Source organism: Protopterus annectens, chromosome 6.part0 (assembly GCF_019279795.1).
Source record: "Protopterus annectens isolate FY-2018-M chromosome 6.part0, PAN1.0, whole genome shotgun sequence".
Lineage (NCBI taxonomy): Eukaryota > Metazoa > Chordata > Ceratodontiformes > Protopteridae > Protopterus > Protopterus annectens.
In genome coordinates, this window is record NC_056737.1 from 1,580,471,648 (window position 1) to 1,580,487,261 (window position 15,614).

Sequence of the window (15,614 nt, forward strand, 5' to 3'; positions counted from 1 at the left end):
TTCTCTTATATGTTAAAACAATAAACCTGTTTTGAAAAAAAAAAGAAACAATAAATACTGATGTTTAAAGCAGACAAGAAATGAAAAACACATTCACTAGAGATACGGACATTTAATACAGCAAGTGCTAAAAAAACACAAGCTCTCAAGGCTTTTGCAAGTGTAAAAATAATTTAATCAAAATACATGCTTGTGTGTGTGTGTGTGTGTGTGTGTGTGTGTGTGTGTGTGTGTGTACGTGTCTGTGTGTATAATATATATATATATATATATATGTGTATATATATATATATATATATATATATATATATATATATATTACACAAAAAAAAAAAACAGTGTTTACGTACATGTGTATTGCGAGATTGTGAGAGCTGGAAAGCTTTGAGAGCTTGTGTTTTTTTATCTCTTGTCTGTATTAAATACTCATATTTCTAGGTAAAGTGTTTTTCATCTTTTTCCTGCATTAAACACCCATAATTCTTGTGTTTCCTGAAGCAGTTTTTTTTTATCTGTTACGTTTGATGCATTGGCCAAAGGATTCATCTGCTGCTGCGTGCTTTTCTTTCTAATCTAATTGTAGTACATGTAGCTTCCGGATGCTGCTGTCAAGTTTTATCAGAATCACATACGAGTTTTGATGAGTCACAAAACAATCAAAAATGTTAGCTGTAGCAGAGCAGTTAGAATACATGACTAAAAGGACTCACCTTCTCCATGTCTGAAACATTGACGCTTTCTAAATAATTTGTAAATAATGCCCCTGCAAAAACCAGCAAAGCTGTAATAAATATAACTTTTCTCATTGTTTTTCTGTTACATCAGGAAGCATAACGAGCAATACCTTAAAGAGACAGGGAATGTTCCAGTGGCATTATAAGGTACCGCACACAATGCCTTTTGGCTTTTGTACTTAGCAAGAGAAGTACTCCTTTCTAATTATCATTACCAGTGCATTGCAGTCTAATATGTGTGTTTGGAAAGCAAGAAATTGGTAGTTGTAATGTTTTATATTCTATAGCAGTTGTACTTAGTGTCTCTTAGTTTTGTATTTGTTTCTATGAGCATGTGGTCATTGTTGAAGCTTGGTACAATGAGGCTTTTATGTATGAAACTTGCCATAACAAGGTTGTTGTATTAAGGTTCATATGTAACTAATGTATGTAACGTGTATTGCTTGTTTATTTGTTTTCAGAGTGTATTAAGGACATCTGATGCATTTCACTATGTATCTAACAAAATCTATAATGCCATGCTAAACAGAGTACATAATAAAGTGTAACGTATCTTAATACATACTATAAACCTGGCATATTAATAACTTTCATTTGTGTGCCTTTGTACTGAGAGGAATTCCTTACTAAGTTACCGAAACCAAAGTTTTTGTTTTACCACTACTGTTTCACTATAGAAGCCTTTGGGTAATGAAAAATACAGACTGTATCACTATTCAAATTTAAAATACAAACCTGGTCATATGCTTGATCAATGGCTTCTTGTAAGCACTCTGAGAATTTTTCATTAAGGTCTATTAACTCGTGCACATTACTGAACACCACAGCCAGCTGCTCCGGGCTCAGAAGACCAGCTGATTGCATTGGGACATAAAATTCCTCTTTGATGATCTTAAGATCCTCTCCGTAACTGGTTTCTGTATTTATGAACTCTAAGATTGCCTCTTTCCGCTCTGTCCTGCGCTTTGCACATTTCTCACAGAGATTCTCCTTTCTTTTGTTTCTGTTTTCAGCAAGAAAATCTGATGTAAAGTCTCTTTCTCCACAATCAGTGCATGGTCTATGAGCCTCCCAGACCTGCAGGGAGGTGGACACTTCAGGTATCCGATTCTTCCAGTTCTTGGCTAATGCTGTCCCTATACCACTGTCCACTCTCTCCACATCTGCAGAGCTCATAGTCCTGTCACTGTCCTCTTCATCATCCTTATCCTCCCTGTCATCTTGCAGTCCCACAATTCCACTGTCTGCACTAAGGCTGCTTAGCTTGCTCCATCTTTGCCTGGTTGGCTGCAAATATTTTGAGCAAGTTCTGTTCTCTATGGGCTTTAGGACTGAGATGGATTCTTCGATTGTGCTGGCTTTTGCCAAAACAGGACCTGTGAATACACAAAAAGACAGATCAGCTGTTTGTGATGAGTTTTTTTTTTAATTTTATATGTTCTTTTAGCTCAGTGTTCAGCTTTGCCACTTGTAATACAGTGAATGGCCTTTTTCCTTGCAGACTATATCAAACCTCTGCCACCTGTCTCAACTGTTAGTAATGCACTGGTGGCTTAACTTGTACTTTGTCCCATTAATGATCTGGAAGCTCTTCTTAACTCAGTGTGTCTTTACTCCAATTACATTGGTTTTTAATGGAGAAAAAGATAATATAACCTTTATTTGCAGTCTTTTATTAAATTCACTAAAGAAACTTCGAGATATGCCATTGATGATTACCAGAACCCTCGCATTCATGAGGTACAAAAGTACTTACATATGACACTTGAAGTCATTCATTGTGCCTTTTACTTTCTGTCTTCCTCACCGCCACATCTGTTGTTTTAGTTGCATGGGTTTTGTTGTACCTTTATGTTTTATGCCATTTAAGCAGCTTTTCTCAGTTTTAAATACTCCCTTCAGATATTTTTACATTGTATTAAAGCAAAGGATTATAAATCTAAGTAGCAAACATATTTTATTATTTAACAGCTTATGTGACTAACCAATCATGGCAGAAAAACGAGAGCTACAGTAAGAAGTGCCAGCCCAGTTATCTTAAATTCTGTTTACAATGCAAGCAGCAGGTAATGCTGTCCATTTCTATGTACACAGATGCAGCAGACAAGTGGTTGTGGGCAAAAGAGATAAGATAAAACAGGCAAACAGGAAGGAAGATGACCCAGGGACGCAAGGTAAGAGGATGAAAACAGTAACATGGCATAGAAGAGGGGCACAATGTGGGAAAGGTGAAGGGAAGGCATGATTCAGGTGTGTTGGTTGTGGGTTAACAGTGTGACTTAGGAAACAGGGGAAGCAGGAGCAGAATGCTGGACAGTTAGAAATGCTGATAGTGATGTGCTGCATCTAAGAGAGCTTAAGATGCTAGAGGGTAGTTACAGAGGAGGCAAGTCCAGATATGGTGGTAGAGGATAAAGAGCTGAAGGAAGAAGGCAGGACAGGCATAGAGAGAAAAAAGAATGAGGTAAGGTACAAGCCTGAGGATGGGAGGAAAGGCACAGAGAGGAGGGAATAGGAAATTAGAGGATAGCTGCAACTGAGTGGATCTGGAAAGGGGACTGTAGAGATATCATAGAAAACAAATAGAGAGGACAAGGGTAACTAGTTTGCACTGTGGTGAGAGAGTTCTTGAGACAATACTGTTATTAAGGGAGAAGAAGAAGTGGCATACAGCATACTGGCAGAAGGAGAATGTATAGACAATAGGAAACAGGAAGAAGAAGAAGGCATATGCTAAACATGGAGTATTTGCTTCAAGAACGGAAGGAGAGCAATGAAGAAAGACATAGGTAATACCTCAGTCATTATGAGGAGGCCATGGGTAAGAAGGGCTTGGAAAAGTACAATGGAACAGTGATTCCATTAAACTGAACTGGAATCTGCAAGGTAGATATGAGAAAGAAAAGAGAAAGAGTATTTGGGCCCAGATGGAAAAAGCAAGGATAAATGAATGGGCAAACAAGGAGTGTTAACCAGGTGGAAGGAAAGAGGATCATCAGTGTAAAATGGGGAGTCCTTAAGGGGCAGTCATGAGGTTGGTGGAAAACAATGGCTAAGCCATGTCAAGGCATGATGGATATTGGTGGTAGGGAACTCTGTACACGGGGAATCAGGTGGATAATACAAGGGACTGAAAGAATCTACAGCAAACTGAAACAGATGTATGACTGACTTCAGCCATGGCAGACCAAGCCATGATTAGAGTACTCACCAAAGCTATGCAGCACTTCAGATATAGCTGTCTATATTTTGTGTGTGTGTGTGTGTGTGTGTGTGTGTGTGTGTGTGTGTGTGTGTGTGTGTGTGTGTGTGTGTGTGTGTGTGTGTGTGTGTGTGTGTGTGTGTGTGTGTGTGTGTGTGTGTGTGTGAGTCTGTGTGCAGGGGGGGGGGTGCAAAGCCTTGGTAGAGAAAATGGTACTTGAAGTCATATGATGGACGGGAGTGGTAACATATGTAGGGGGTTAGAAAGAATGTGGAGAATAGCAGCCTTCCCAGAAATGCAACTGGTACCTAAAGCCATCATAAAGAGAACAAAAAGTAAAGGCAATTAGAGGGATTATAGTGGTGCAAGAGTATAAAATTGCTGAAGACTGGCACATCGTATGGGTGCTGAACAGACTACTACTACCCAGACACAGGATGCACTTCAGTTATCAAAGAAAGGTCATGCTTAAACAGAGAGTAGGCATTGCAACATGGCTCTAGGTGGATGGGGAAGGTAGATCATTTAAAGGAAGAGAACATGAAATTTAGTGGAGCCAGCAGAATAAGGAAGGATGGGCAGAGAGTATGATGGCAGAGAAGGAATCAAGGAATATCAGGAAAACAGGATATAGGCATTCCAAAAGCAGGCAGCATAGGAAGAAAGATAACTGAAATGTAACTTGAAGTAGAGCTGGAGGAGTAAATATAGTGGGGATCATGGAAACGTGTCAACAATGGCAGGGCTGCACCAGTACCAGAATGCAGAGCCTATAGGATAAATAGGAAGCATAAAGGGCCGAAATATAAATTAGTAAAGACAGGAAATGTAATGCACCGGAAAAGGAGAAAATAGAAGTGCTCCAGGGTTGGTTTTCTGGAGTTAAAAGTTAAAGTGAGAGGGGAGAAGAATGGAGGACAAACATTATATAAAAAAACCCAAAGCAAACAAAAAGGAGGATGAGGAAGTAAGGAAAGGCAATAGAGGAGGACAGGGAGGGAAAGAATAATAAATGTGGGAGATCTTAGTCTACAAATGAAGCATACCAACATCCATATTAAAAAAATAAATAGAAATAAAATGAAATATAAGTACTTAGAGATAAGGCTCAGAGATAAAGCCCAGTGACTGGAGAGACATTCATCCAAGCTCATCAGAAGATAAGAAGTAGTTCTCCTAGATCTGATCACAGAAGCACAAAACAGCTCACTGGCAGCAGGTGATATAACATGTCAATGAAAATGCACCACAGTGGTTCTGCTGTACAAACGAAGGGCAAAACAATTACACTAACTACAGTATACCTTTTTGTAGGTAAAGTGATATCAAAAATCCTCATGAAAAGGCTCATTAATTACCTGCAGAGCAGCTATCTCTGAAGGGAAACAGTGGATATTCACCTACCTGAATTTCAGTAAAGTGCCTCATTCTGCTCCATGTAGTTGCTAAGAAAACTAAAATTGTTTTGATGGAGAATACAATGGCAAGCTGGTTAGGGCTGTGGTTGGAAGGACACAGAAAGAAGTGGCAAAGTGCCACAGGAATCAGTTCTGGGACCAGTACTTCTTGCATACCTCTCAACCTCTTAGTGCAAGAACTCAGGATAAATCCTAAAATAATAGAGCAACAAAGGCCCAAAACAGGTACAGATTTTAACTTCAGACGTTGCTAGAATAACAGGATTTGTGTTAGCATGCATTTTCTGAAAGATATGAAGTCTGAAACCAAAATGTATGCCATTATTTAGTGACTTCATCTCTGAGTAATTTGCCAGAAACCACAGATTTTATGAGGAACAGACCACAAATATGAGGCAAAAATCTGGACATTTTGTGAAAATCATGACAGTTGAGAGGTGTGCCTCCTTAACATATTCTGGTCTGGCATGACAGTGGATATTGAAAAAAGGAAGTAGATGACACTAAAAAGAGTTACACTACAGTATGGAGGACAAGCTTAAAGAGGAGGTCTAACAAAACTTGGGGCATAAGTTACATTGTCAGTGTCAGTGGCAGAACAGGTAGTGCACTTATTTTTGGTTTAGAAGGTTGTGGGTTCTATTCCCACACCAGGTAGATCAATTGCTGACAATGCAGTACATCATAAGAGCTGGTGCTGCATTCCTGAGTATGTCATCCTTCTGATGAGATGTTAAATTGAGGCCACATTTGCTTGAGTTAGTAGTAGCTCAAGTCAATGTAAAAGATCCCATGGCACCTATCAAAAAGAGTAAGTAAAGCTCCCCAATGTCTTGGCCAAATTTCCCCTAATAGTATAAATACCATATTGGGTATCCCTGAAAACAGGCTAATAGCCTGATGGAACTAACCAGGTCAACAAAGGATAGCTAAATAAATAAGCAAAAAGATGGCAAGTAAAGATCAATGCATAAAATGTAAGTTATTCCAAGTAGGTGGCAACATTCTCAAAGGGATTATTGGATATTTATTTATTTATGTATATTTGTTAAGTGGGCAATTGAACTGGTCTGAGGACCCTTTTCAGCAATGACCAGACTGTTTAAGCAAGACAGCAGTAAGTGATAAACACAGAATGATATGATTAGACCTAAGACATCCAGAAGTGCTGTCATTTATAGGAGTAAAAGTCAAAACAAGAGAATAAGATAAGGACTTCAAGGAGTGTAGTAGTCATGGTAGGGCTAAATCACCTGGATCAGAGTGACAGAGCAGTGAGAAAAGAGTAAGATGAATTCATGCATCTTCAGGAGGACAGATTCACAGGACAGGATAGGGTACTACAGAGCACTAGTGATGATACACCTGATATACTTGGTGAAGTACTGCGAGGTGTACAGATACAAAGAAAGAGTAACGTAACATAACAGGGAAAGTGAAGAATAAGTCAGGAATTGCTGTGAAAACAGGCTGAGAGAGCTGGAACATGTACTGTGAGAAAATATATATAGATATACAAGGAGAACATGATCTTGTCCTACAAAATTATCACAGGACAGTATTTATTTATTTATTTGTCTTTGTTGACTAGGAACGTCCAAGTGGGTAAAATCTATTTTCAGTGGAGGCCTAGGGAGAAAAGTTCCATATTTAAGTTACACATGATGCAGATTTACACTTGCAGGGTAAAGCATCTACATGAGCTTATTTACATGATTTTTAAACATTTCTTACATGGACATAGCATTTTAACACAAAAGACAAGAGAAAAAATTAACATGTTTGGCAAATTATTGAACAGAAAAATAAAATACAATAACAGTTAGTGCATTTACAGCATGATGGCTGCAGGGTAAAGATCAAACTTGGGTGTTTTTGAGGTAGCAATACTTTATAGACAGGCATGCTGCAATATAACTGAAAAATTGATGATGACAGATATGATAGGAGAAATTGTTGAAATGAGGAGGAGAATAAATCAACAGAGGAGGAATTGTACTTAGTGGTGTGGTGTGAGAGAAAGAGGAAGAGTGATAAGGTACAAAGACTGGGAAGCAAAGCGTCTGTAAGAGTTGGAGAAAAGTAATCTGAGTAAGGCTAGCCGGGTGAGCAGGAAGAGCACAGCCATCTTTGGCACAGGTGCTGTTTAAGCAAAGTTTTCAAACTATCAAGTTTTCTATCTGTTTTAACTGTGTGGGGATTTCATTCCAGAGTTCTGACACATAGTGGGACTAGAGAGAGTCTCCAGCAGTGTAGACTGTCTTATTGATATATAGTAAGAGCTTATTGCTAGAGCCAAGGTCTCTAGTGGGTGAATAGAACAGTGGTGAATTTTGTAATGATGAGCATTTATCTAGAGTACAATAGGTTGTGGGCAATGATTAGTTGTTAGTATTTCAACTGGTTTGGAAGTTCGTCAGTTTATTTGTTTTAATGCAAGACAGCGGTCTATTTTATAAAGTTGATTGGTTGCAAATTTAGCTGTTTTGTAGTAGCAGGAGGCTAGTTTAGTTTTATATGTAGTGTTTATATTTGTAAGACTAGGGGAAGTGTACAATAACGAAGGAAGGAGATATGTTGCTGCTAAGTTAACCCTTATTTGATCTGTCAGTTAATGTTTGCCCTATGGAGGGAGCAGAGTTTTTGGTGAGTTGTCCTGATGGAATGAAGTATGTGGTGATCAGATTTGAGGTTGTCATCTATTATGACTCATTGAGTACTTTAGTTTGGCTTATGGTTTGTGTTTTTGTGTTATTACTTGAGGTAATATGAAATGTGTATTTCTGGTTAAGGTGCTGTTTTGGAGTAAACAGCGTGAGCTTGCTTTTTTGGCATTATGCAGCAAGTTATAATTTTTTAGCCATATTTCAATGTCAGTGAAAGATGTTTGAGTGATTTCCTATAATTTTGTTATGGCATAGAGCAGATAAGGGTTGAATCACTGGCATATTGTATGAGAGTGGCAAGTGTCGTAGTGGTATAAAGTTTATTTATGAAAATATTACACAGAAGGTGGTAAGTATTGACCCTCAGGGAACACCAACAGAGATTGGTTGAAATGCTGATACGTTTTGTTGCCATTTAGTTGCCTGCTGACAATTATATAAATAACTGTAACTAGGGGAGAGAGAGAGAGGGAGAGGGATAAGTGAGACCTAGTGTTGCAAGTTTAGAAAAGAGTTTTTGGTGGGACACTGTGTCAAATGCTTTGGAAAGGTCAAGAAAAAGTGAAGAAACAAGGTTGCCCTTATTTCTATATTGGTTTACTATGTTGGTGAATTTGAGGAGGGCAGTATACTGTAGTGGGGCATGAAACCATGCTGGGTATTAGAGAGGAGGTTGTGTTTGGTTATATGTGTAGTATATGCGTATATCTTGTACCATGCAGCTATAAAGGGCACCATCTGTAGAACGAAGAGTCTTGATGTGAAAATGGTTGACAGGAATAAAAAAACTTCCATGGTAGATGGTTCAGAATAAAACATAACAGGTATTCCGACAAACCTGACAGAGATGGACAGAAAAAGTGGGGCCAATAGTGATAGAAGCACTGAGCAGACCAGGTGAACCATAAGAAATTGCAGGAGCCTAGTACTTGCTCAAGCCAAATTTGATAAGAACATGTATGGTAAACGGATTTTTGTCAGACAGGTCACATGTCAACTAGCATAAACAGTTGATTCAGGGCAAGATTTACAGTGTGTCTAAAACATATAAATAGGAAAAGGTAGGTCAGAGAGATAAAAGGAGTAAACCCTTCTCAGAAAATCTTTTCTATATTATTAGGTTTATACATGTAATGCTCTTAATTTTTCTGCTTATTTTTATTTTTATCTCTTGTTGGTTTGGTTTATATGTTATACTTTATTTTATGATATTGGTGAGTTAATGTGTTGTGGATATTTTCTGTTTTTGACATTATCGGAATTCAGTATTTTCATTAATGACTGATACTATAAATGCACATTTCTGGGGATAAATCATATGCATCCATGTAAGTATGTATGTACATAAGTAATCATATCTTATAACCAAATACAGATTTTCTTATCAGTAATATGGTACATTATTCAGTATGAAAAATAGCACTGCAGACTGCAGATTTTATATAGTTACATTTATGTTCAGGAGGTGAATTTACTGGGTATCCTAAAATTAGGAGACATTTTGATGTAAAGGGCAATCCAAATTGCTCAACTTCACATGCAATGTTTTTGGCTATTTCTCTGATGAGTTTGGTGATTATGGAGAACACTGGGTCTTGGGTAAGGATAGGTCCAGAAGAGCAAATAACAGGGTTACAGCATCAGATGTGTTAAGTTAGGAAAAATGGTAAATGAGATAGTTAGCCATTTAAATTATACACATTATGTACTTTTGTGGTAATGTACAGTTACTTGCATAGCAAGTGTCTTCCTTTCATTTTAGTTTAGCAGCAAGATATAACTTGCCCAACCAAAAATACAGCAGTTTTGTTAGGCAGAGGCCTACTGGGTAAACCAAATGGTTTGCCAGGGTGCTCAAACAAGACTACTTTGGTTATTCAGTCTTAGAACTTGAGTGATTCATCATTTAAACTCAACCATTCACAGCCCATATGATGGAAAACTCCACTGACTGTCACTGCTACATTGCCAACTAGGAATTTGACCATGCAAGCAAATTATATAACATAATGGTTTATGACCCATAAAACCTTATAGTTAATTAAAATTTAGTACATACCATTTGGCTTAGATGCAAATTGTATTTTCCACTGTAATTTAATGCTTCCAGCCTTGAAATGATTTTATTCCAAGAATTGTGTAACTAAAATATGTTGCTAAAAGTTTAAGTTTAAGCACTTTAATCCCTCAGGTCTGGGAATTCATCAGAAACTAAACTTAATTGCATATCTCATATTAAAAATGTAAAAATTCAAATGTATAGCTCATGTGACTAAAAAACAATAAATAAAACCTTGAGCTATTTAACAACATTAAAACTACTGTTGAATTTGGTGAAAGGTTGAAAATGGTTGCATCAGCTCCATGTATGGGGAAATGCGGCCGTTGCAAGCAGTGTTCATACATCAGTGATGGTCTGTATGTTTCAGTCTGTCTTGGTACAGGACCATTTCTTGCTTAGGTCACTATGACTGTATGACTAGTGGGACTGTATACTTGGCAAGCTGCCTTTACTGTGAGGCATTTTACATATGTATGTCTGAAAGACAATTAGCTGTACGGATACAGGAACATTTATATGACATTTATAGGCATTCTAGGTTTTGCCAAAATAGTAAATTTTTTTTATTTTTTATACTAGAGAGAGTCCAGAAAAGCATTAGAGGGGGACCGCCTGAGAAGTCAGACTTGAATGTAAAGAATTAATCAGGAAGTTGGATTTCAATGCTACCATGCTGCCAGGTTTAAATTATAGGGTATCTATCAACAGCTTATTAAGACTGATAGCAGCAAGACTGAAAATCATATTCTAATGGAATGATTAACGACCGTTAAGTTTTATTAATTATGTAGTAGATTGCATTTAATGTTTAATGGTTGGTACACAATTTGCATGTTATGAGATCCACTTTGCAATGATTTTAATGTTTTTTAGTTATCTTGAGATTTTATTTGCTGTTTTTAGTAACATGAACTGTACACATCACATGTTACACTTTTAATACAGGATATGCAATTAAGGTTTAGTTTCTGATGAAGTCCCAGATCTGAGGGATGAAAGCACTTGAACTTAAACCTTTGGCAACATATTTTAGTTATACAATTCTTGGAATAAAGTCGTTTCAAGGTTGATTTATTTTTTGGTTTGTACATTCCTTTGTGACATTTTATTTTATTTTTTATTTTTTTTTTATTTTACATTTGTTGACCGGGAGAGTCCAACTGGATTACAAGTCCATTTTCAGTGGAGGCCCGGGGAGAAAAGCTCCAAGAGAATAATTTTTTACAAAACATAGTTTTAAGGACAGACTTTTGACATACAATTTCCATAGAAGAGATTTTTGACATACATATTTACTAACAGATAGGATACATTCATTCTCTACAATATAATATTAAATTTTAGAAGATATTTCTAAGTTTAGGATTCCTGTGATAGATTTACTATCAGAGTAAAAGCAGAGAGACATAGTATGTCTCCAAGAGAGCAGATGATGCTCGCTATAGTTGAGAAGGATAACAAATTGATTCACTATATGTCTTCACCTAGTTTTAGTTGAGAAAAATAACAAATTGATTTACAATATGTCTTCTCCTGGGTTCAGTTGCTTATGGAGAGCTCAACATTGCTGGGGTAGTTTTCCCTAACTCCTGGAGAAATGGGATGAGCAGTAGATTAACAGTCCTAAGTGGTACAGTACTATGATTGGTTGACTTAGCAGAGTTACTTAAGTTAGGTGAAGTGTTCTAATGAGACATTAGCCGGGGGATACAGGAGCACAGTCGATTATTCAAAAAGTGAGTTTTAACAAGTTTCTTGAACTGTGATGGGGATTTGTTGTCAGTTATGTGGGCAGGAAGGCAGTTCCAGGTTTTTGCTATACAGTGGATGTACACAGATTTTCCAGCTTCATTGTTATATTTGGTTACTTTGAGAAGGTTTTGTGTGCCAGACCTCAAGGGCCTGGCGGTTGTATAGGGCTGGAAAAGATTTTGTAGGGCTGGGGTGTTTTCAGAGTTATGTATTATTTTGTGGTCTAGTGATAGTTGATTGAGTTGAAGTAGTAGTGGTAGTTCTAGCCAACTGAGTTTTTTTAGGCATTCACAGTGATGTGTTCTGATGGGAGAGGTTGTAGCGAATTTGGCTATCTTATTATAACAACTATCAAGTTTGTTTAGGTTGGATTTGCGGAGATTTGTAAGCACGAGGGAGGCATAAAGTAGGGTGGGTAGTAGGTGAGTCTTCGCTATTATAGTTTTGGAGTGGTCAGTGAGGAATATTTTATTGCGATACAGTAGGCCAAGTTTTTTATGTACTTTTTTATGGTCATAGAAATATGTAGGTCAAATCTAAGTTGATTATCTATTTCAACCCCTAAGCATTTGGCATGATTTGTGGGGGTGATTGTGCTCTTGTTAAAGGAGGAGATGAAGAAAGAATCAGTGGGGAGGTGTGGCTCTGTGGGAGCTAAAGAGTACTAGCTTTGTTTTACTTGGGTTCAGAATGAGCCTTTCGTTTGTAATCCAAGTTTCTGCTAGGGAAAAGCATTCTTGTGTTAGGGAGTGAAGGATGTCAATTGATTTGGCTGCACATATTATGGTGGCATCATCTGCATATTGCACTATTGAGGCTTTAGGAATACTGTTTGGGAGCTGATTGGTGAAGAAGGTAAAAAGAAGTGGCCCCAGGATGGAGCCTTGGGGTACTTCTAGGGAGACTGGTATGGAGGGGAAGAGCTGGTTTTGCCACATAACAGCTTGTTTTCTTCCTTTTACATGCCAATAATGTGTATTTATTTGGTTATTGTTTCTTATTACACACCTTGGAGCGCTTTTCTAGATATTTCCATATATCCAAGGAATGAATCCTATGGCCTGTCATTATGCAATTTGTATATAACAAAACATGCTTATTAAACACTGTTATAATGAACCTAAGGTGCATTTTTGTTTTAATGCAGAAGTAGCTTATAAGAATGTGAGGGTGATACAGACATTTTGTCCCTGAAAGAGTTATAATGGCAATGTGAACTATGCTTTTTAAAGACAAAAAAATGACTGAAAATAGTTTTACAACAACAGGATTTTAGAAAGATGAAATTATTTAATGCACTTCTTAGTCCAAATTCAGAGATGCGTTATAGAGTATGTAAGATCATGCAACCTGATTGCATTGTCCGTAAAGCTCCAGCAATTCAGCAATTGCTGAAGACGGGATTGCGCAATTCTTGCTATGGAGTAGACATTCTGAGTGTATGCCTTGTGTAAATATGGTAACCATGTAGTAAGAGTGATTAAGAAGCGGATGCAGCAGTACATGCTGCACAGCAGTAGACATGCAGGTGTACCACAAAAGTGTATAGCATGCACTATTTTATGCAGCAAGTTAAATATCAAAAAATGGTGCATGCATATTAGTGCAGAGTACGTACAATTCTACCAAGTGTACATCTGTATCCATGCATATGTATAAGCATATTGTACAATGGAAAGAATAAAGAGTGGCTATTAAGATTCACTATGCAGCACTGTGCAGAAGGAAAACAAACTACATGTTTAGGATGCAAGGACATATGTAAACTGCACGTCTCTTCTATTATCACCTTAAGTCCAAACCATGCAAATCAGTCATCCTGGAACAGAATATATTGCACAGATTTAGCCTTAGTCTCTTAATCCCATCCACACTTTGTACATTTTCTGTCTGTGATGTTACTTAACTAGAACATATTTCATTTACCTAATCAGTTGACTTTTTCTAATACATAAATGTCGTCTGCAAGCTGTTTTAGTCTGATAAGGCCCTCAGTAATAGTTAGGTATTTTAGAAAGTAATATGTGCTGCAAATAATACATCCATAATCAGAGAGCTTAGGTACATTATGTTTTTATTTTAGATGAGAAACCTGGATGTAGTATGGGCTTTATGTTACTAATTACTTTTATATTTGGCACTGGTTGTTTCTGACAGTGAACCACCTGCTGTGAGTGTTTGTTTCACTAGGATCAGATGAGTCATTCTAATAAAATGAGTACACAGGAACCTTTCACCAATGTTAATTAGATGTACATTCATAATCTAGCATGGGTGCATTTAACTCTGTACATTAAGGTATCTATTATTGCTGCAAATTAAGACTGATACTTCAAATAAAAACAGATGTGCCATTTTTACATCAGACAAAATTAAAGTAAACATGATTATAAAATATAATACAGTGACACATCGTGTGATTCAGGAAATTTGATGAAGAACTTACTTTAAATTGCTATAAAGCTGCTTTTTATTCCATGATGGTTTGTGTATTTGCCTGGTTTAACTTGATAGTTAAATTAAATATTGTCTTTTAGCATTCTTTTTAGTTTCCTTGGATTACATCTTTAAGTAGGATTTCCTGTAAAATGTATAACATGACAGTGGGATGTATAGAAATCATAAGAAGTGAGAACAACACACCAAAATGTTTATTAAAAGAGATGTGATTGCATATTAATGTGGATGTAAAATAGTTTAATAAGATTCCACTGTTATTTGGAATGACAATGTGTTATGTCTGATACTGCATTATCAATGGAGGGAAGCTGTCCTATTACAATGTATTGCTACAGCTGTGAGCCAGGCACTGAATGCTTTATTTGAAACATCTGACTGACAACAGTTGCTTGTTTCTTGAACTTCATCTATTTCTGCTTTCTTAAGTAAAGTCGAATGTTACTCACTTGTACTTGTATCACATAATCAGAGAATTCTGTGAAGATCAGATCTATACATCTTAATGCAAATTGTGACGTCCCCGCCCTGGGCCAGAAATCAAGGAGCCTGAATCCTCACCACTGACACTGGAGAGGGACATTCACTTGGAATACAAATGGATACACTCAGTATTTCCAGATGCAGACCTCTCTGCATCAAGCACAATTTCCCTTAAGATCACACAGGGAACACAGTCTAGATTTCTCTATATCTGTTCTCTCCAGGTCCCCAGTAAGGCTCTCCACTGGCGCAGCTGTGTTCAGCATCCTCTCTGTGAAACCACTGCTTTGTATCCCTGCTCCAAGTAGCTGACACACACACTCTTTGAGATTTAATTTTCACACACACATACACACACACACACACACACACACACACACACACACACACACACACACACACACACACACACACACACACACACACACACACACACACACCTGGGAAAGGGTGGCACAGATTACCCATTCTATCAGTTTTGCCCTGATTATAAGGTAGATTCACTGCCACCAGTCAGTTACTATAAGGCTCTTTCTGGGTGAAATTAATATTAATACAAATGGCAATGTTGACCAACAGCAAGGCTTTCAGGAGTGGCCTGAGTTATCACCAGATAACTATATGCAAATACTCTCAAAGCTTAAATATTTTGTAAAAGGAACAGCCGCAAGGAAAATATATTTAATAATAATAAAAGAACAAGAAAATACTAAATATAAATTTGCAGTGAACACCAGAGTTTCAGTGACAGGAAATATTGAATATAACACAGCTGGAAAGAATCACAGTTACAGTAAAACAATACTTACCTATTCTCACTATATTTTCCTGACTGATCTA

General features: G+C 37.3%; 1 protein-coding gene across 3 annotated transcripts in view; it reads right to left on the reverse strand.

Annotated features, from left to right (window-relative positions):
* Positions 1-15,614, reverse strand: part of LOC122804862 — a 1,319,203-nt gene that overhangs the window by 189,098 nt on the left and 1,114,491 nt on the right. For all 3 annotated transcript variants that reach the window (XM_044075030.1, XM_044075029.1, XM_044075028.1), the window contains one exon: positions 1,470-2,110. In XM_044075030.1, the coding sequence (XP_043930965.1) occupies positions 1,470-2,110 (641 nt within the window). The remainder of the gene's footprint in view (positions 1-1,469; positions 2,111-15,614) is intronic.